Raw genomic sequence first — 21192 nt, 5'->3', positions numbered from 1 at the left:
GAAGAATGGCAGATGAAAGTGATGGACTACATGGAACTGGCGGAAATGACTGGCAGAATTCGAGACCAGGGAGAAGAGTCGGTAGAAGAAGATTGGAAGAAATTTAAAGACTATTTGCAGAAACACTGCAAAATTAAGGAATGTTAGAGGGATGCTGGAATGAAGTTATGTGGTTTTAGCAATAATGTTATAAAGGAGTATGTAAAAATGGATTGATAATAGGTGAAAATGTAAAGTTATAATATATTAAGATAAAATATTAAGATAAAAGTAAAAAGGGTAAGGACTTGCTGAAACAACTATTGAACTAGAATACAAAAAAGGGAGGTATGAGGAGGTCAAGGAAATAAGCAAATGAAAGATAAGACATGGAAAGACTGATTTGTTTTTAATTGTTTTTTTATTGTTTTGTATTTTGTATTTTTTTGTTTCTTTTTATTTTTTCTTTTTATTTTTTCTATTTTTGTAATCTCTTTGAAACTTTAATAAAGATTATTTTAAAAAAATAAAATAAAAAGGTTGCTTGGGGGGATTAAATGGCGAAAGGGAGAAGCATGCATATGCTGCCTTGAGTTCCTTCAAGGAAAAGATAGAGTAGAAATTCAGTAAATAAATAAATTCTCCTGTTTGCAGTTCAAGAGAATGTCAAATTAAAGAGGGGCTTGGCGGTGGTAGGGTGGGGTAAATCCCACCATGCTTTTCTATTAGCCTGGATTGGGGGCTACCCCCAGCTCCCCACAGGCTGCTACTGCTGCTCTCTAGCACCTGTTGAGTTTCCTGCTGCCAAGGAATGACTGAGCCATTGTTCCAGCTCTTCCTCTTCCAAACAAGCTTCTCCTTTGTCCAAAAGAGCTGAACAGAGCTTGGCTGTCCGTACAGGGGGTGGGGGTGGGGGTCCTTCAGCTGTAGGGCACAATGGAACTGAGTGCATTTATTGGTCTACTTGAGGTGCCTCCAGTATTTTGCAGGATCAAAGCCCTCTGCCACCCTCTAGTGCAACACACGCACTTTGAAAAAGAATCAGGCTTTTTTGCCATTTGGAAAGCGCACTAAAAAATGTGGGACGAGTGAATGGTTAATGGGGAGACATGTAAACATCCCACAAACAAAGCAAGATGAATGGAGGAAGAATCCTCATGGTCAAGTAGATCCAAAAGACCAGACAGAGTCTAACCTCAGTGTCCTCATACCTGTCTGGATTTTGTCTCCTCCAGGTTGACATGTACGCTGGGGCCCTCTTCATCCAGCAGGCCTTGCACTGGGATCTCTACGTGGCTGTCATTGGGCTGCTGGTTATCACAGCCATTTACACTGTGGCAGGTGAGTCTGAGCAGAGAGAGAGAGAGAGAGAGCGCAAGAGTGAGTGAGAGTGCTCTGTCCTTATCTCTTTATTCAACCTCTAGGAGTAGATATATCTGTTCCTCCCTAGCAGGGTTTGTTTGTTAATTGCATTTCTATCCCACTTTCCCCCATGAGCTTAAAGTAGCACCATGGTTCTCCCTTTCCTCATTTAATTCTCACAACAACCCTGTGAGGTAGATCAGGTTGAAAGGCAGTGACTGCCCTGCGAGGTCACCCAGGGAACTTCATGACTGAGTGGGGATTTGATCTATGGTCTCTCCCAGGCCCTAGCATGACACTAACCACTAGGTCACTGAAATATACTCAGAGTCGCAAAGTGATTTCATGCTCTTTATTCAGCTCATAGTGGTGAGGAGGAATGAATGAATGTCCCCTCAAAGTATCTGCTTTATATACATTATTTACACAATGGGCTGCACATGATTGGCTAATTCCGGAATTCTACTGTAAGCCAATCAGGTTGTGGATTCACTTCTATCTGGAGCATGATTGGGTGGTTCCTGCCAACCAATCATACTGCTGTATTGTTCTAGGACCAATCAGACTGCTGCCTTTTGGATCCTATTGTTCTAGGACCAATCAGACTGCTGCAGTTTGGATCCTATTCAACTCAGTACATAACAGTCACGCTGACTGTCCAAGACATCTTGCTGCCTCTGATGGCAGAATAGGCAGCCATCGTGGCTAGTAGCCATTTATAGCCTTATCCTTGATGAAGTTGTCTAATCCTCATTTAATGACATCCAAGTTGTTGCTGATCACTGCATCTTGTGGGGCGGAGTTCCATAGTTCCAACGGTGCATTGCGTGAAGATGTCCTTCCTTTTTCTGCCCTGAACCTCCCAGCGTTGAGCCTCACAGAATCACAGTGTTGTAGAGTCAGAAGGGAACCAAAGGGTCAAAGCCCTGTAAAGAAGCTGATTGGACTGGCTATTGGGTCTTATTTTGATATTGGCAATGGGGCAATGTGTTCCTGAGGACAGCAGACTACCCTAGAGGGCACAGGGCAAGCCGGCCTCCAACATCTCCCGGTTGCCCCTTGCCTGCTCCAGCTTCTGCTCCCTGAGGTGACTTTCACTCTGCCTAATGGTAGGACCAGCTCTGCTTTTTAGCAGTTATCTCATGGTGGTGAGCCACCTGGACCGGCACTAGGGTCAGCCACCATTTGACTGCCCTATGCAAGCAACTGGGCAGATGAGGCTTGACTAATGCAAACCCAAATCTTTTGGCCAAGCTAATGTCCAGACCAGGATGCGGGTGGCACTGTGGTCTAAACCACTGAGCCTAGGGCTTGCCGATTGGAAGGTCGGCGGTTCGAATCCCTGCGACGGGGTGAGCTCCCGTTGCTTGGTCCCAGCTCCTGCCCACCTAGCAGTTCAAAAGCATGTCAAAGTGCAAGTAGATAAATAGGTACTGCTCTGGCAGGAAAGTAAATGGCGTTTCTGTGCGCTGCTCTGGTTTCTCCACATGGCCCGGAAAACTGTCTGCGGACAAACATCGGCTCCCTCGGCCAGTAAAGCGAGATGAGTGCCGCAACCCCAGAGTCATTTGCAACTGGATTTAACTGCCAGGGGTCCTTTACCTTTACCTTTTAATGTCCAGACCAAGTTCCAAGCACAGGTCTTGCTTCTTCTGTTCCCTCTGTAGGTGGCCTGGCAGCTGTGATATACACCGACGCCCTGCAGACAGTCATCATGCTAGCTGGGGCGCTGACGCTGATGGGCTTCAGTAAGTATCTTAGAACCACAGAACCACAGAATTGGAACAGACCACAAGGGTCATCTCGTTCAGCCTCCTGCAATGCAGGAATCTTTTGCCCAACATGGGGCATGAACCCACGACCCTAGGATGAACAGTCTCATGCTTTACTAGCTGAGCTCTCTTGTGCATGGGGTTTGGGGTTTGCCCTCTGAGATGTGATGCCAAGTTTCGCACGCAGGAGAAAGCTGCAGATGTCCACTTCATTCATTGCTACCTGACTTTGCTCTTACCTCCTTGAGTGGCTGCAGCGCAGCACCTAAGCATGTGATCCAGGACATCTCTGGGTTGAGTAGCCATCATGCTCAAGCAGGCCAACTCAGTCTCCTGGTCTGCAGTATAGGCATAATAATAATAATAACGATAATTCATTGCCCACTCTTCACCCTCAGGTCTCAGGGCATATTACAGCATTAAAATATAATATTAAAACACTGTTTGAAAATCAGTTTAAAACAACTTGGAATAAGGTGGGTCCTATAATATGCATCTCCATTGTCAAAAGCTTGGGTAAAGAGGTGTGTCTGCAGCATTCACCAGAAGCTGTAGAATGAAGGTGCCAGATGCACCTCTGTGGGGAGGGAGAGCCACAGCTTAGGGGCTGTCACAGAGAAGACCCTGTCTTGGGCCACCGCCACCCCAACTTTCTGAGAACACCTGAAAGGGACTCTAGCATTCACCTATTTTAAGACTTGTCATAAGCAGACACGTGCAGAGGTCCAGAGATACCCGAGTTATTTCTAGTCTTTGAGGTCTCTAGTCAAAAATAAAAAGATCATATAATCAGCTGATATGAGAGCACCCCTTCATCACGATCTTATATTGTGCCATCAGAACCAATATTTCTAACAATATTTATGAATGTTTTAAACTCTCTTAAGGTGACAAACTCTGTAACGGTTAACAAAAAAGTTATGTCTTCTACCAAATCACATCTCTTCCTAGTTTAAATCTGCAACTCTAAGCTGAGAGAGCGTGCCACATTCTTGGGCTCATGTGTATCAAGACATGTTACCTCACAATGGAGAATTCTTCCCTTAATCCCATTGTTTGAACTTAGCAGTTTCTCAAAACACCACAGCAGGCCCATGCAAAGCAAATGCTGAGCACCAGCAGGAAATCTGAACATCGTTTGCTCTTCAACTTTCCAGGTTTTTCCAAAGTTGGAGGGCTGGAAGACTTGCGGAACAGATACTTCCAAGCCATTGCGAGCAGCCACTATGGCAACAACAGCTGCGGTTTACCCAGGGATGACGCTTTCCACATCTTCCGGGATCCTGTCACGTCTGACCTTCCCTGGCCGGGAGTGCTGGTTGGAATGACCATCCCCTCGCTGTGGTACTGGTGTACAGACCAGGTTGTTGTTCTTGTTCTTGTTGTTTTTATCGTTGTTATTAATATACCACCCTTCAGATGAAGATCACAGGGCGGTTCACAACATAACAATACAAAATGAGAACACAAAATACATAATAAAACAAGAACAAACCAATAACCCCTCTCCCACAAACACAATTAAAAGGGTATATAATGTTCATCAGGGCTTCTAAAATCCATTTTTGTTGTCCTGCCATTAGTCCCCATGCTAAAGGTAAAGGTAAAGGGACTCCTGACCATTAAGTCCATTTGTGGCCGACTGGGGTTGCGGCGCTCATCTCGCTTTATTGGCCGAGGGAGCCGGCGTACAGCTTCCGGGTCATGTGGCCAGCATGACTAAGCTGCTTCTGGCGTACCAGAGCAGCGCACGGAAACACCATTTACCTTCCCGCCGGAGCGGTACCTATTTATCTACTTGCACTTTGATGTGCTTTCGAACTGCTAGATTGGCAGGAGCAGGGACCAAGCAACGGGAGTTCACCCCGTCACGGGGATTTGAACTGCCAACCTTCTGATTGGCAAGTCTTGGGCTCTGTGGTTTAACCCACAGTGCCACCCGCGTCCCACAGTCCCCACACTACGGAGTTATAATTTAAAAGTTCATGAACATCTGAAAATGCCAAGGATTTTGCCAATGCAAAATTGATGTGAGTGACAACTTAATACCAAAAGGAATATATCACTGGACAGGCCCAGATCATATGCCTCAAAGAAGCATCCTGAACCCAACACCTCCATCGTTATAACTCCAGATAAGCCACTGCCTGCCTCTGCATCTCTCAGGTGGTCTTAGAAGGGCCTGTACCGAACTGTCTCCTTCCTTACATTGCAGGTCATTGTTCAAAGATCTTTGGCAGCCAAGAACCTCTCTCATGCCAAAGGGGGAGCCTTGCTGGCCTCCTACTTGAAAATCCTGCCCTTGTTTATGATGGTTCTGCCTGGAATGATCAGCCGCATCCTCTTTCCAGGTAAGAAGGAAGAATAAGATGCCTCCTGATGCTGCAGAGTGTAGTGAATCATAGAGTTAGAAGGGACGCACCCAACAAGGGTCATCTCAGGAGTCATAGCTAAAGAATCCCTGACAAATTGCCGTCCAACTTCTGCTTAAAAACCTCAAATGAAGGCCATGTTCTGAGGTTGTCTGTTCCACTGCTGAACAGCTCTTACTGCCAGAAAGTTCTTACTAATGTCCTTCTTTCTTGTCATTTGAATCCATTGGTTTGAGTGGTGAGAAAGTTAGACTCACTGGGTGACCTCGAGGCCAGTCATTGCATCTCTCAGCCTAACCTACCTGGCAGGGTGGTTGTGAGGATTAATTGAGGAGGGGAAGAGCCATGTAGGCTGCCTTGAGCTCCTGGGGGGCGGGGGGAGAGATGGGATATCAATGCAATGAATAAGTGCAATACAGATTTCTAAGGGGAAATATATTTTGGTCAGCATGTGTTGAGGGGGAAGGATTTGGAGCAGGTATCAAAGCTCTTATCTTCCTTCCTTTAATTTTGTTACCCTGAGTATTTCCAAACTGCCAGCACATTCCCAAAATAAAATGTGCCATAAAACCATCAAACATCATAAAGTCGTAAGATGCAGAACCAACAACCAAACCAAATTAAATTAGTTTTCTGAAATAGACTTGTTTTCAGTAGGTGACAAAATATTAGAATCTGCCTCTTGATTACAGATGATTTGCAAACAGTTCCCCATCCATTTTTACGCCCTTGGCTTTCCTCCCCCCACTCTCTCACAGCTATTTACAATAAGTTTAAATTACATTTTCATCACAGATCTCGTGGCTTGTGCTGATCCGAAAATCTGCAAAGAGATCTGTGGCAACCCATCTGGATGTTCTGATATTGCATACCCCAAATTGGTCATTGAACTTTTGCCAATTGGTAAGGAGGAAGGAGGGGGGGGGGGCTTCTCAGCAACCCAAACAGAGGTGCTCAGAGATGCAGGTGGTTAGAAATTTAGCTGTAGGTGAGAGACCAACAGCACTTTCGGATGGTAACAAATAAGGTCCAAGATGCTCGAGGGCAATGGGTGATGCTCATTGGAACTGGTGGGGAAGAAGGCAGGGAGGCCAACAGTAGGTGGCACCAGAGCCAATGACAGGCAGAGCGAACTAATTTTCATGTTGTCCCCATTCTTCTCCCTGCCATGTTCGGCTGCCACCGTGGCTCAGTAAGCAACAGAGTTATTTGCAAAGGTTTTTTGGGTGGCCCTGGGGCATGGCATGAGCTTATCTCTGAAGACCAGTTGTCAGGTACCACAAATGGGGAGAGTGTTGCTGTTAAACCCAGATCCCCCTTGCTGGCTTCCCAGAAGAGGTGTCTGAAGACCATGACCTGGATGGACCCCCTTTGGCCTTGACCCAGCTGGTGCAGGGCTTTTCTTATATTAGGAGAGAGGTGGGCACTCTGCTTGGTCTAGGGGCACCTCTCGTGAGTGGTGGGCTCTCCTTTGGCTTCCAGGACTCAGAGGTCTGATGATGTCCGTGATGATTGCAGCACTGATGTCCTCTCTGACTTCCATCTTCAACAGCGCAAGCACCATTTTCACCATGGATCTCTGGCGAAATATCAGGCCCCTCTCTTCAGAGTGGGAGCTCATGATCGTCGGCAGGTAAGGTGCGCCATGTGCAAGGTGGTGCACACCCAACAAGAGTTCCAGAAGATCCCAGGGTAGACTTCCAATAGTTAGGTCATAGAATTTTAAGGTTGGAAGGGACCCCAAAGGTCCCTAGTCCAGCCCCCTGCAATGCAGGAATCACAGCTAATTCACACTTGGATACAGCCTTTAATGTTTCAGGACTTACTCTTTCCTTGCCATTAGAAATCGGTAGCAAAACAAAGAGATAACGAGGCCTTTCTCCTTGATTCAGGGTCTTTGTCCTGCTCCTTGTAGTCATTTCCATCTTATGGATTCCGCTGGTCCAGGCCAGCCAGGGGGGACAGCTCTTCATTTACATCCAGACCATCAGTTCCTACCTGCAACCTCCCGTGGCCGTGGTCTTCATCCTGGGCTGCTTCTGGAAGAGAACAAATGAAAAGGTGAGTGAGATGCAGGTTCTCCTGGAGGCCCTGAACGATGGTGGTTGTGAGCTGCGTTATTTGCAAAGTTTTTTGGGTGGCCCTGGTGTATGGTATGAGTGTGTCTCTGAAGACCAGTTGTCAGGTACCAAAAATGGGGAGAACATCTTCTGATGCAAATCATTGTTAATATTTTTATTTGCGTTCCAAGTATCATTATATTTACCCATACACAATCTGTGTCTAAAAGCAATCCATTCCTATGTTGCAAGAGTTGTCATATCTTTTATCCATTGATCAAAAGGCACCAAAGTATTGTTTCAAATTTCAAAGGATCGTTGTGCTTTGGTTTGTGGATTGTTTTGAGACGGCCAAATTCAGCAGATGTGCCCTAAAAGGGGGATTAAACCAAATTTCCACTTGACTGTGGTGTAGATGCCTCTTCTTGTTCCAACATGGGATTCTTCCTTCCTCCCAGGGGGCATTCTGTGGCCTTTTGATTGGGATGGGAATGGGCCTGATCCGAATGGTGCTGGATTTCGTCTACCCTCTGCCACGGTGCGATGAGGCAGATGGCCGTCCGGCGGTGGTGAAATACGTCCACTACCTCTACTTCTCCATGATCCTGAGTCTGGCTACGCTGCTTGTGGTGGTGTCTGTTAGTCTCCTGACAGAGCCTCCTTCAAAGGAAAGGGTGCGTAATTCCAGCAGGCATTGCCAACTCTCGTTTCTGAACCCATCTTCTTGGGTGCTTTAAAGCCCAATCAGATTAGGGCAGCTCTGAAACATGGAGCAAATTAGGTGACACCCAGGGTGGATCTACACATGGAGGGGTGGGACGGACACTTTAAATAAGTCAGAAATTAGATCATTATACTGTAGTAAAAGGGGAAAAAATCCCTATGGAAAACCGTGTTTCAAAATTTCCTGCTCTCTGGCGCCATCTAGTGTTGCATGTTTAAAGTGCAATCAAATCACTGTTTCTTTACTAATGTAGCTGAGTCCCCACGCTGTCCCTTTAAAACACTTCTATGGCGCTTCATCAACCACAGATAATCCTGGGATCTGTAGTTTGTTAAAGGTGCCTTTTGTCCCAACAGATCACCCGCCTCACCTGGTTCACCCGCAAGGATGCTCAGGTAGAGAAGGATGCCCTTCCACAAGCTCCCAGAAGCCCTGCTGTGCCTCTCCCTGCCAACGGTGTCCATGAGGCTGCTCCTCCTTCTCCAGTGCAACTTGAGATCAGTGATGGCCCTGAAAACAATCAAAATGGTAAAACTTATCAGTGACCCACAGAGGACATAGTTCAGTTAGTAGAGGATGAGACTCTTAATATCAGGGTCATGGATCCCTTTCCCATGTCCATGAGCCTGACCAGTGATTTACTGCTAACTTGTCTCCTCCTCAGGTTCCCTGGACTGTAAGAAGACCTCCAAACTCACAAGGCTGTTTTTGTGGATCTGTGGGATGGAGAGCAGGAATGCGGACACTCCGAAATCTGCTGCCGAATTGAAAAGTGAAATCGCCATGGCTTCCACGAAGGAAGCACCTTTTGTGAAGCACATCCTCAATGTCAACCTGATAGTCTGCTTAAGTGCAGGCATCTTCCTCTGGGCTTACTTTGCGTAGCATTGAGCCTCATCTGTTCAAAGGACGCTGTTCAGCACCAAGCAGATGGGCATTGCTATAGGAAGGACCAAGGCGAATGATAACACTTAATAATGACCCTGTACCAGACACTGTGTGCTTTTAAAATTCTCAAGGAAAGGAAAAAGGGCCTGAATGCTTGTGGATGGACTTGAAGAATTCGCAGTAGGAGAAATCCAGAGCCTCTCCAATGTAACCGGGTCCCAGGCGGTGATTTTGGGGGCAAAGACCAAAAACAGGTTTGCTTGGCACAGTTATTATTTAAACAAGTGAGACACCATTCTTTTGCCACACATTTCCTGACAGTCTCATGACCCCACATGCGGCAGGTCTCTTTTGTGGCTCTGGGGGTTGTAGCCAGCTAAGTTCTACTCGGAGTAAACCCATTGAAATTAGCAAACAATAGATAGGACTATGGAACTAACTATTCCCTAGGAGGCAGTGCGGGCCACCAACCTGGATGGTTTTGTAAGAGAATTAGATAAATTCACAGAGAGCTATTAATGTCTACTAGCCATGAAGGTTCTGCTCTGCTTGGGGAAAGCAATGCTTCTGAATCCCAGCTGCTGGAAACCACAGGAAGGGAGAGTGAACTTCTGCTCAAATCCCACTTTTGGGTTTCGGTTGAGAACAGGATGCTGGACTAGATGGGCCACTGGCCTGATCCAGCAGGCTCTTCTTAAAGGTAAAGGTAAAGGGACCCCTGACCATTAGGTCCTGTCGTGGCCAACTCTGGGGTTGCGGCACTCATCTCGCTTTATTGGCAGGGAGCTGGCGTACAACTTCTGGGTCATGTGGCCAGCATGACTGAGCCGCTTCTGGCGAACCAGAGCAGCGCACGGAAACACCATTTACTTTCCCGCCGGAGCGATACCTATTTATCTACTTGCACTTTGACGTGCTTTTGAACTGCTAGGTTGGCAGGAGCAGGGACCGAGCAACGGGAGCTCACCCCGTCGCGGGGATTTGAACCGCCGACCTTCTGATCGGCAAGTCCTAGGCTCTGTGGTTTAACCCACAGCGCCACCCGTGTCCCGTACGGGACAGGCTCTTTTTAGTTTCTTACATTAGTATCACTCACTATTCCCTTGGGTCTGTTCTGAGTAGGACTAGCATTGGATACAACACGGGGTCTTTAATAAAGCCTTTGCCGACTTGGTGCCCTCTAGATGTTTCAGACTTCAAATCCCATGTGGCTGTGCTGTCTAGGGCTGATGGGAGTTGTAGTCCAAAGTGTCTAGAGCTCTCCAGGTGAGCAAAGCCTGCTTTAATGCCACAATGTTTAGCTATGGGGACCCATGCCATGGTGATGCTCTCATACCAGAAACGTATTCATGCTGGCTCCTCCAGAGGAGCTCACAACCTCTTTGGTCCTCCCCAATCCTCTTAGCTCAGCATGGCACAAACCAGAGAGTTCTTAACCATAGATCCAGGTTCAGGCAACATGCTAAGCCATGGGTAGGCAAAGTAAGGCCCGGGGGCCAGATCTGGCCCAATCGCCTTCTAAATCTGGCCCGCGGACAGTCCAGGGATCAGTGTGTTTTTACATGAGTAGAATGTGTCCTTTTATTTAAAATGAATCTCTGGGTTATTTGTGAGGCGTAGGAATTCGTTCATTCCCCCCCAAATATAGTCCGGCCCCCCACAAGGTCTGTAGAACAGTGGACCGGCCCCCTGCTCAAAAAGTTTGCTGACCCCTGCTAAGCCAACTTTGGCTTAGCTGCCATACTGAGCAAGAAAGGACTGGGAAGGAACAAAGCGGCTGTAATCTCCTCCTTCCTGGGAGACATACTTTGGCTTAGTGTTACATGCAAAAGTAGCCACAGTGAACAAGTATTTTTGATTGTCCTGAGCCTACTGTAGTTCACGTGGTTGACTTTCCTTCATAGCTTGAACCATGACAGCTTAAAAGGCATACAGTTTATTTGAAACATTGGAAGCTACCTGATATTGAGTCAGACCTTTGGTCCATTGAGGTCAATATTGCCCACACTGACCAGCAACAACTGTCCAGGGTTTCAGTCCCGAGTCTCTCCCAGCCCTACCTGGAGATGCCAGGGATTAAATTGGGGACCTTCTGCATGCAATGCAGGTATCCTATGCACTGAGCTAAAGCCCTTCTGTCTACATTTGTAGGATAGGCACGTCTTAAGGTTTTCATTACAGGTAGGTAGCCGTGTTGGTCTGCAGCAGTCGAAACAAAATAAAAAAATTCCTTCCAGTAGCACCTTAGAGACCAGCTAAGTTTGTCATTGGTATCAGCTTTCGTGTGCATGAAGAAGATGGAGAAGTGTGCATGCACACAAAAGCTCATACCAGTAACTAACTTAGTTGGTCTCTAAGGTGCTACTGGAAGGATTTTTTTTATTAAAGTTTTCAGTCACTACAAGAACAACCTGTTATGTTCTGTTTAATCTCCTGCAGATATACATCCCAGGCATTCTTGATTTACAAATGTATATTTCAGTGGTGTCATATAATGCCAATTTTGTGTTAAAAGCTACTATTAGGGGCTGATAAAAAAAAAGCATTCTCTTGCAAAATAAGTGAACATGCATTGCAGGAGGTTGGACTACAGAACCCTTGGATGTCCCTTTCGACTCTACAGGTCTGTGATTCTGTGAAAGGTTCTTTAGCAGGGTGCTAAACTTCAGTGTAACAATGAAGGAAAAGGCAGCAAAATGAACTTTTCTAGAGTGCAGGAAGACTGCCTAACCTCCCAGAAACATCTGTGGACATAGCTAGGAAGGAGAACGAGTTACTTGTTGAAATGGCCAACGTATTTGTGAGATTTTCAATGGGAGAGTGTTTTGACGGTGTCCCTTTTACTGTACAAAATAATGCGAAGAGTATTTTTATGGAGTATTTTATCAACTGTGTCATGTTTTCCATGGACTTGTAAAAACAAAAACAAATCAATGTGTGTGTTTTTATTTATTCTTCTGAATGGAGTCAGGCATCTGTCCAAGGATGCCTTGATATGTCTGAGCTGGCTTCAGTTTTCTTCATCATGCAATAACCAGTCTAACCCAGTGGCCTCTTCATACCAGCTCCAGGGTGATGTGGGGATGTTGCACGTGATGCCCAGGGAAATGTGTGCAGATCCTATCCTTGTCTTTGGAGAACCCAGGAAAGTTAAATGCGATGCTGATAATATTTGAAGCTCGGCTGTGTGATTCCAGCGTAGTGCAGCCCAAATGGTCTTTCCTCAGAAATTGAGTGTCTTTATAACAGCTGCCTTAACTGCACAGAAGAAATTCAGCACTGAAAATAGACTAGGCTCAACCTTGGTTGGCAATAAATGTCTTTAGATAACCTGGTTTAGAAATACTTGCTTCTTTCTGAGTTTTGGGAAGCCTCCTCTCCAAGAAGTAGTCTTGCTATTTATTTATTTCTTAAAGGGGAAAAAAACCCCAAGATACATTCCCATACCACAAACAAAGACTAGGTTTGCCTCCAGACGGCCTGTTTATTCAGCATTCAACCTGATTTTTTTGCAGGGAGATTGGACTGTCCAGCGGGAATCTCCATCCTTATTTGTTTCTGGGGAGATTAGGTGTCAGTTTCGTCAAGCAAGTGTTTTAATAAATAAAAATAAATAAAATTATCCCACACTTTCCAGTGCACTTTTCCATCTCTTTTCTGTGTGTTCTTTTGAATCAAAGCATCGCTGGCTGCTTGTTTCTATGGCAGCACACCTGTACTTGACCAAATGTTTAGTCATGTAAAAATAAGCTTTAAGTTATGTTAAAGGGTCTTTAACTTAACAAAAGAGACTGGTTTGACCACTCTATAATAAGAACATAAGAAGAGCCTGCTGGACCAGGTCAATGGCCCATTGAATCCAGCATTTGGGTCTCACAGTGGCCAACCAGATGCCCCAGTGCAAAATCCACAAGCAGGACTCCATCACAAGAGCCCTATCCTCTGCTGTGATTTCTGGCAACTGTATTCAGAAGCATTGCTGCCTCCAATTGTGGAGGCAGAGCCAAGCCATCGTGGCCAGCAGCCCTTGATACCCTTCTCTTCCATAAACTTGTCTAATCCTCTTTCAAAACCATCCAAGATGGCGGCCACCACTGCCTCCTGAAGGAGCAAGTTCCATAGTTCAACTACACACTGCGGGAAGAAGACCTTCCTTTTATGTGATAGCTCAGTCAGCAGAGTCCGAGACTCTTAATCTCAGGGTTGTGGGTTTGAGCCCCATGTTGGACAAAAGATTGTGGGGGTTGGACTAGATGACCCGCATGGTCCCTTCCAACTCTTATGATTCTATGTGTCCTGAATCTTCCAACATTCAGCTTCATTGGATGCCGATGAGTTCCTAGTTGTTATGAAAGGGAGAAAATATTTTCTCCCCACTTTCTCCACGCCATGTCATGCAGTTCCTTCTGCTGCGAGATCCCATCTTACAGATGTAAAACTGCAGGTTTGGTTATTTATGTCTTTATGTGTGCTACTGTTGTGGCCCATGTTTTGTTAGCCCAAAAATGGAAAGAGGTCCCAACCAAAAAAGAATGGCAACCTAAGTTGACAGAACATGCACAACTTGCAGACTTAACATATAGAATAAGAGAACAAGAAGAACATACGTTTAAAGAAGATTGGAAAACATTTACTGAATATATGGTAAATGATTGTGTACAGCTGGCAGCATTAAGATAAATTCAACATGTAAATAAGTTTGATGGATGCAATAATGGAATACTGAATGGCACAGTTTTTGTAAAATATGCAGGGATATAAGATATGTAAAATGAACCATGGAAAGAGAAGAAGGGAAGTCATTGATATTTTAAGGATGCAAAATGAGTATCTCAAATTGTAAAACAGAAAACTTGATAAAAATTATATACAAAAAAATAAAAATAAAACTGCAGGCTTGGAGGAGATCCAAAGATGGTCTCCCCTCAATCCTATATATTTGCTTATTTTCTTTTGGGTAGAGCAGGTTCAAAACATAGATTCATATATCCTCACAACACAGGCTGGCAATAGAGCTGACTTCCTAGGGGAGGCCATTCCCTCACGCGTCAGTTACCTCAGACTGTTCTCTTGAGTTCCGGAACTGCCATCTTGGGCAAAATGGCCAACATACTGGCCAACATTGTGGCGAGGAGCACCCTCCTCAGTGCTCTGGAGGAGAAGAGGCGCCAACAGATGAAGGTGTGAGGGGAAATTTGGGTGGCGGTGGAATGTTCTCCTCAACACAAGGCCACACTTCCACCTCAACGCCTCTGCACAGGGTCTCCTCCATTCTTGCTGCTCTCCCACAACTGCAGACCAGCTCCTCATCCCTTTCCATATCATGGCTTCTCAAATTGTCCCACTCTGCCCTCTACACATGTAGTGTAGGCTTCGCCCTGCCATTCTGAACCTCTTCATAGTCCCAAAGGGTAGCCATGTGTCCTAGGCCTGAGCTTTATTGGCTTCTTTGAATAAAGTATGAACTTCACTGACACAGGGTATTTTATTTACTGATCTACTTCCGGCTCCGGCTCTCAGCAGCGTAAGATTCAACTGCCATTCCTGTAAAATGGGCCCAAGACACAGGCAAATAGCTACTAACAGAACCTTTCACGCTCTCCTTCCCTCCTACCCCAGAAATTCCTGCTCCATCGGCTGTTCTTTGTCGCGCTGTTGCGAGAAAATGCGGAGAGTGCAGACGTCACAGGTATGGGAGCTACCCTCTCACACAGACTTTCGGGAGGCAAGGCATTGGCCGTGAGCCTCTTCCAGTGCTGGAAAAACAGCCTCAGAGATGAACTGGGCTGCAGAACTTTCACAGGGCTTTTCTGTGGCAGGAGTGGGGAATCCTTTTCGGCCTGAGGGCTGCATTCCCTTATGGGAACCTTTCGAAGGCCACATACCAGGGCTGGCAGGGCCAGAGGCAGAGGTGGGTGAGGCAGCCCTCTTGATAGTTCCTCTGCCCTCAGAGGCTCATGGGGCGGGGGGGGGGGTGCTTTGAGGCTGGGACAGGGCCTTCTCTTAGGTGGCCCCTGAGCTGTGGGGCTCCCTCGCCACAGCGGTGTGTCTGGCTCCTTATCTGGAGGATGATGAAGATGCATTCTCTTTACCCCAGCCTTTTGACACTTGAGGTGTATATTTTTAGGACCCACCTTATTTATATGATTGTAAGTGGGTGAAAACTCTTTTTGATGTTGTGTTTTGACGTTGCAATCTACCCTGGGACCTTAGGGTGAATGGCAGGTAAATGACAACAACAACAACAACAACAACAAAACAACAACAACAACAACTAATAATAATAATAATAATAATAATAATAAACATTAGCTTTGCACAGCAGGCCAGTCTCTATACACAGTCTCACATGCACCCAGTGTTTTTTTCCTGGGAGTACTCAAGGGAGTATCAGCATCTCTCTTTCTAGAAGAAAAACACTGCACACTTCTCTCTCGCTCATTCGTAAGAGGCATTATGGAAGTTCAAATACACTTTCCAGCCAGGTAAAAATACTCATGGAGGGTGAGAGGCAGGGCCAGGGAGTGGGTAGCTGTGGCTGGAGAAAGGATATGTGGGAAGAATAGTGAGGGCCAGTTACAAAAATCCAGAGGGCCACATCTAGTCGGTCCATGCACAGTCTTCGAAGGGGTGTGGGTATGACCATGACCTGTTTGGGTCCATTACGCTTGGGCAATGGTTTTTCCAGCGGATCTCTCAGTTGGTCTCCTTTCGCTCCCTCCTCTTCATAAGCATACCATGAGCAACTTTTCCAGAGGATTTCCAAGGTCCACCTAGGGGAGTCCCCCTCAGGCATCCTCCTCATCTACTCTCACTGTCTTCTGCACATTCTAGAGGTGAGTCACATCTACCAGGTTCAAGCCAAGAGACCCCTCTTTCTAAAAGAGTGCACGTTAATCACAAATCCCAGAGAAATCCCACATGCAACTGAATGTCCGCACATATTTACTTGTAACGATGACTTGCTTTGCTCAATGGGATTTATATTCAGGTAAGTGGCCACCGGAGGGCAGTTGGGTTCTGCAAAAGGCTGCTTTGCGTTTGGAAGCAATTTATTGATCGTTTCATCTGACTGGTTTGCACCAAGTTTGTGGGCAGTTTTAGACAACATTGGCTGCTTATTGTGCATTCATTCTGATTTGTTTGTGAGGAAGTTAGATGTGGTTGTATCAAGTAATTATACCAAACTTCCCAGTGCCTTTCAATTTCCTTACTGAAAACTCTCCAGTCTTTGGGAAAAGTGGCTTTATTTTGCAAGTGCCTGACCAACTTCAGCTGTGAAGGCTGAGTTTGTCGATAGGCAGTTGAATCCCACCTGAAAACAGGGAGTCTGGAAATGCCTGGAGCTGAGTATTTGACTTAAAAACATCCATCAAACCCAAAATTTAGAAACAATGACAAAACTCCCATTTTGCCTCTCATGCTACTCTATTCCTGTCCTCCATAGCAGAGGATATCAGACCCCAGAGTGATTGAGCATTTATGCCTCCCCCACTCCCTGCTCCCTTTGAAAATCCAGATTCTTTCATATGAATCTGCCCAGGCTCCAAGATCTTCAGGAAAGGCCCTTCTCTCCATCCTACCACCCTCACAGACAAGCTTAGTGGGGACGCATGAGAGGGCCTTTTTTGTGGCTGGTCCCAGACTTTGGAACTCCATTCCTAGAGAAGCCAGACTGTCTCCCTCCTTGCTGTTCTTCCACTAGCAGGTGAAAACCTTTCTATTCCAACAATCCTTTAGGGAGCTGGTGATGTAATGTTTTTACTGTTGTAATTCACATTTTTAATAGATTTGGGTTTCATTATATTGTTTCATTTGTACTACTGTTCAATTAATTACTTTTTAATGATGGTCTTTTCTATGCAATTAGCTTTTCTATTTTATCTGTGTTTTGCATTTTTATCTGCAAGCTGTCTTGAGTCCTTGTCTGGGAAAAAGGAAATAGTAGTAGTAGTAGTAGTAGTAGTAGTAGTAGTAATAATAATAATAATAATAATAATAATAATAATAATAATAATTTGTAGGCATCCAGTGGCACACTCTACCATATCCTTATGGACTTGGCAGCTGTTGAAAATCAAGACTCAAAGTAAGTGATTGGAAACTTGTTCAGGGGAGACTGATGGGGGCTGGTTCATTAGGGTGAATGGAGCACAGACCCACCAACCTCATTCTTCCTTCATAGAAGCATAGAATTGTAGAGTTGGAGAAGGGACCCAAGGGTCATCTAGTCCAACCCCCTGGAGTGCAGCCCCCACTCGCCTGCTATTCTCTTACTTACAGTCTCAGAGGACGGCCCTGCCCATCAACTTCCTCCTTCTTAGTGCGCAGGCAGAAAATTGCTTGCAGAGATGTCTATATTTTTCAAAGCGTCATGCAAAAATGTGTTTACTAGGAGAAATTCGCACCCAAACCCAGGAAACGTGGGGGAACTGAATTTAAGATTGGATTGGAAGAATGAGAAAGGGAGAGAAACGAAAAGCTGACGGATCTGTCCATCCATCACTACCCCCACCCCCAGTGCTTTAATACAGGACGTTAAGATATTAGCAATGTCTCACAACATCCCGACCAGACTCTTCAACCAGTGGTACGCCACAGCCGTGGAAGTCCCAGTAACTCTCGAAGACGTTACACAGACCCAGACGACAGAAGAAGTGATCACAGAGTGCCTTACTCTCAACCTGAAACTGGGAGTTTATCTTGCGACTCTCAAGGTAAGGACGTATTTGCGTACGAAGAGCCTGCTGGATCAGGCCAATGGTCCGTCTAGTCTAAGGTTACCAGACGTCCCTGTTTCCCGGGGACAGTCCCCAAATTTACAAATCAGTCCCCATACAAAATCTATTGAAGTTGAAAAGTGTCCCCGGAGTCATTGAAAAAAAATCTGGTAACCTTAGTCTAGTCTAGCATCCTGTTCTTGAGGCTGAACGGTTCCTTGTGAGACACCAGCAAGCAGGACCCAGGCACAAGAGTGCTCTCCTCTCCTGTGGTTTTCAGCAACTGATATTCAGAAGCATTACCGTATCTGACCATGGTGGGAGAGCACAGCCATTGTGGCTAGTAGCCATCGATGGCTCTCTCCCCCATGTATGTGTCTAATCCTCTTTTAAAATTATCCAAGTGTGTGGCCACCTCTGTCTCATGTGGCACTGAGTCCCTGTTTAACTAGGTGCTCTCTGTGTGCAAGAAATTAATTTTATCCGTCCCGAGTCTTCAAACACTCAGCTTCACTAGATGTCTACGAGTTCTAGGTAAGGTGGGTGTGTTGAACCTCATCATATTATCCGCATCTTGTTGGCCCCGATTGCCCCAAAGCTATCAAGAGTTGATTCCCCATAACCTATAATTGCATGCCAGGAAAACAAAGCTATTCATTCCAACTGGTGCCTTTCTTGAGCACATGTGGCACTTGTGGGCTTTCATTTGGGGCTTCTTGCTGTGAGAACAGGATACTGACCCAGCAGCCAGGCTCTTCTGATGTTCTAAGGATCATAGAATCATAGAATTGGAAGGGACTGTGAGGGTCATCTAGTCCAGCCCCCTGCAATACATGAATCTTTTGGCCAACGTGTGGTTCAAACCCACAACCCTAAGATTAAGAGTCTCAGACATCTGTTTTGGAAGGCATTTGGGGGGCGGGAGTTTCAGCCTGATCTGCTTCAGTTAGCTTGCTTTTATTTCTTTTCCTTCATCTGTTATGGTATTTTTAATGTATACTTTTTATTTTGCACATAACAATATGTATCAAGAGAATAACAACGAAGAAAGCTAAGACTGATCTCTTGCTTTAGATCCCACTGTTTTTAAGTTCTTGCTTTCTCGTTAGGTTGCTTATGTTATGTGATTAAAAACAAACAAACAAACCCTTAATAAGCTGACTTGGGAACATTTGTTAAGGAAGAAAAGGTGAGCAAAGTATTTCCATTTGCAGAAGGAAAACTAATCACTGCAATGCTCTTTATTGGCAATTGTGCTTCCTCCCCGTGGACATCAAAGGTGGGCAATAAAGGCCTCAGCGATTGTCTCCACACGGTCGTGCCGGAACTTCTGATGCCAGCAGAAACCATCCAGTATTTGTGCAAGGCTAAGGAGTGCCTCAGTCCAGAGGAGTTTCTGAAGATATACAACAATCCTTTGCAGCCTAAAATGGATTCAGGTACGCTGCCTTCTGCCACCCTTCCCACCGATAGGCACCATTCTCCAGTATGTGAGAATCATGGGTTGGTGGGGGTACAAAATGAAAATCCTGGAGGAAAGGAGCAACCATGTTTGTTAGGTCAGGGGTGGGGAACCTTTATTTAATTATTTGATTTATATCCTACCAGGAGTAGGGGACCTTGACTGATTGATTGCATTTATATCCCCCAAGGAGCTCAACAACCCTGTGAGGTAGGTTAGGCTGAGAGGCAGCGACTGGCCCAAAGTCACCCAGTGAGCTTCATGGCCAAGTGGATATTTAAACCCTGGTCTCCAACACTCTAACTGCTAGACCACACTGCCTTTTTCAGGCCAAGGGCTGCATGTCAGTGTTGGATGGGGGCAGAAGCAAAGGTGGGCAGAGCAGTGGATGAGACTCCTTTTTTTTTTTTAACACCAGGCTACAATTTAGCCGGACGCGGGTGGCGCTGTGGGTTAAACCACAGAGCCTAGGGTTTGCCAATCAGAAGGTCAGCTGTTCGAATCCCTGTGACGGGGTGAGCTCCCGTTGTTCGGTCCCTGCTCCTGCCCACCTAGCAGTTCGAAAGCATGTCAAAGTGCAAGTAGATAAATAGGTAAACGGTGTTTCCATGCACTGCTCTGGTTCGCCAGAAGTGGCTTAGTCATGCTGGCCACATGACCCAGAAGCTGTACGCCGGGTCCCTCGGCCAATAAAGCGAGATGAGCACTGCAACCCCAGAGTCGGCCACGACTGGACCTAATGGCCAGGGGTCCCTTTACCTTTACCTTACAATTTAGCCATGCATATATCATGCACCTGCCCAGAGGGGCTCTTCTGGCTCGTTAAAGGAAGTTGAAGTGCAACTCTGGAGGGATGTTCAATTTACTATTCTCTTACCTTCACACCTGCTTGTTGTCCTCCATCATGGATTCCATGGTAGCAGACCGGTGGTTCCCAGAGGTCTCCCTTCTAAAGGGCAGTGACCAGACCTAAACCTGCTTAACCTCAGCAAATGGGTGGATCTCCTGTGCCTGGAGACCCTGGAACCACCAAACTAGTGGGACCTGCCTTTGAGAGGAAGATCTGCTCGTCCATCCTGCATCTGAGAACAGCAGTGGCTACTTGCCATAACAGCTACTTTATGCCATTGCCAGATTAAATCCTGTGGAGGCCCCAGGGCAGAAGAAATCTCGCCCCCCCACCCCACTCTAATGGGACAACACCGAACTAAGAAAACTTGATTGTAATTTTCTTTCAAGATCAAATCAATATTTATTATTTTGATTCATTGTCGCGGGATCCTAAGAGGCATGGAGCCCACAGGCCAGTGCTGACTCTGCCTATTTGGTAATCTGGCACTGCTTTCTGTCTGCACTGTTGGAGGAATTCTGAATGCTAGTTGTTGAGAACTACAAGTAGGAAGAGGGTTCTTGAATTTAGGTCCTGCTTGCAGGTTTCCCATAGGCACCTGTTGGCCACTGTGAAAACAGGGGGCTGGGCTAGATGCGCCCCTAGCCTGATCAAGCTGCCAGGCTCCTTTTACGTTCTTATTTATAACAGTTCTATACCACTATTACTGTCCGAGGGCAGGAAAGCATCAGCTCCCGAGAGGGTCTGGTGTACGGGGATTTGCAAGGGCTGTTAATTATCTGACACTGCCTATAATTTCCTCCTTCTTCCTTGCAGAATGTGTGTGGCCTACTCCTACTCATATGATTTCATGAAACCTTCCAAACTGCCAGCGTTTTCATGGGTAGCAATTCAAGGGTGCTGTTAACTTGCAGAATTGGCTAGGAATGCCAACGTCCATTAAACCTCCTTCCAGCACACAGGGTCAAGGGTCAAGGCAGCAATAAACGTGTTAGCGAAGCCA

The 21192-nt window shown here is 46.0% G+C and overlaps 2 protein-coding genes and 1 long non-coding RNA gene across 6 annotated transcripts in view; 2 read left to right on the top strand and 1 right to left on the bottom strand.

Annotated features, from left to right (window-relative positions):
* The window catches only part of SLC5A11 (solute carrier family 5 member 11), a 25555-nt gene extending 15761 nt beyond the window's left edge, over positions 1 to 9794 (top strand). For both annotated transcript variants that reach the window (XM_083584682.1, XM_083584681.1), the window contains exons 7-16: positions 1215 to 1320; positions 3009 to 3089; positions 4271 to 4476; positions 5329 to 5464; positions 6281 to 6388; positions 6968 to 7118; positions 7378 to 7546; positions 8004 to 8219; positions 8626 to 8797; positions 8934 to 9794. In XM_083584682.1, coding sequence (XP_083440808.1) covers positions 1215 to 1320; positions 3009 to 3089; positions 4271 to 4476; positions 5329 to 5464; positions 6281 to 6388; positions 6968 to 7118; positions 7378 to 7546; positions 8004 to 8219; positions 8626 to 8797; positions 8934 to 9154 — 1566 coding nt within the window. In that variant the 3' untranslated portion in view covers positions 9155 to 9794. The remainder of the gene's footprint in view (positions 1 to 1214; positions 1321 to 3008; positions 3090 to 4270; positions 4477 to 5328; positions 5465 to 6280; positions 6389 to 6967; positions 7119 to 7377; positions 7547 to 8003; positions 8220 to 8625; positions 8798 to 8933) is intronic.
* On the bottom strand, positions 1256 to 14295 carry LOC310748797. The gene is made up of 4 exons (XR_014541365.1): positions 14214 to 14295; positions 8640 to 8779; positions 7312 to 7524; positions 1256 to 1326 (listed from the first exon to the last, which is right to left on the bottom strand). It is a non-coding gene; the product is annotated as an uncharacterized lncRNA (long non-coding RNA).
* Positions 14223 to 21192, top strand: TEX47 (testis expressed 47). 3 transcript variants are annotated; one of them, XR_014541364.1, is made up of 7 exons: positions 14223 to 14338; positions 14777 to 14846; positions 15890 to 15993; positions 17182 to 17246; positions 17679 to 17874; positions 18987 to 19768; positions 20117 to 21192. XR_014541364.1 is itself a non-coding variant. In XM_083584687.1 (7 exons), exons 1-7 carry the CDS (start codon positions 14258 to 14260, stop codon positions 21041 to 21043), a joined length of 660 nt encoding a protein of 219 aa, XP_083440813.1. In that variant the 5' UTR covers positions 14223 to 14257; the 3' UTR covers positions 21044 to 21192. The 3 variants fall into 3 exon arrangements, 2 of the variants coding, with proteins under 2 accessions (XP_083440813.1, XP_083440812.1); XM_083584687.1 differs by having other exon boundaries at positions 17733 to 17874; positions 19157 to 19316; positions 21006 to 21192; XM_083584686.1 differs by having other exon boundaries at positions 19157 to 19316; positions 21006 to 21192.

The sequence above is a fragment of the Podarcis filfolensis genome, assembly GCF_964270895.1.
Source record: "Podarcis filfolensis genome assembly, chromosome: 14".
Taxonomy (NCBI): domain Eukaryota; kingdom Metazoa; phylum Chordata; class Lepidosauria; order Squamata; family Lacertidae; genus Podarcis; species Podarcis filfolensis.
The sequence above is the reverse complement of the archived record's forward strand: the minus strand, read 5'-3'. Positions and strand labels throughout refer to the sequence as shown.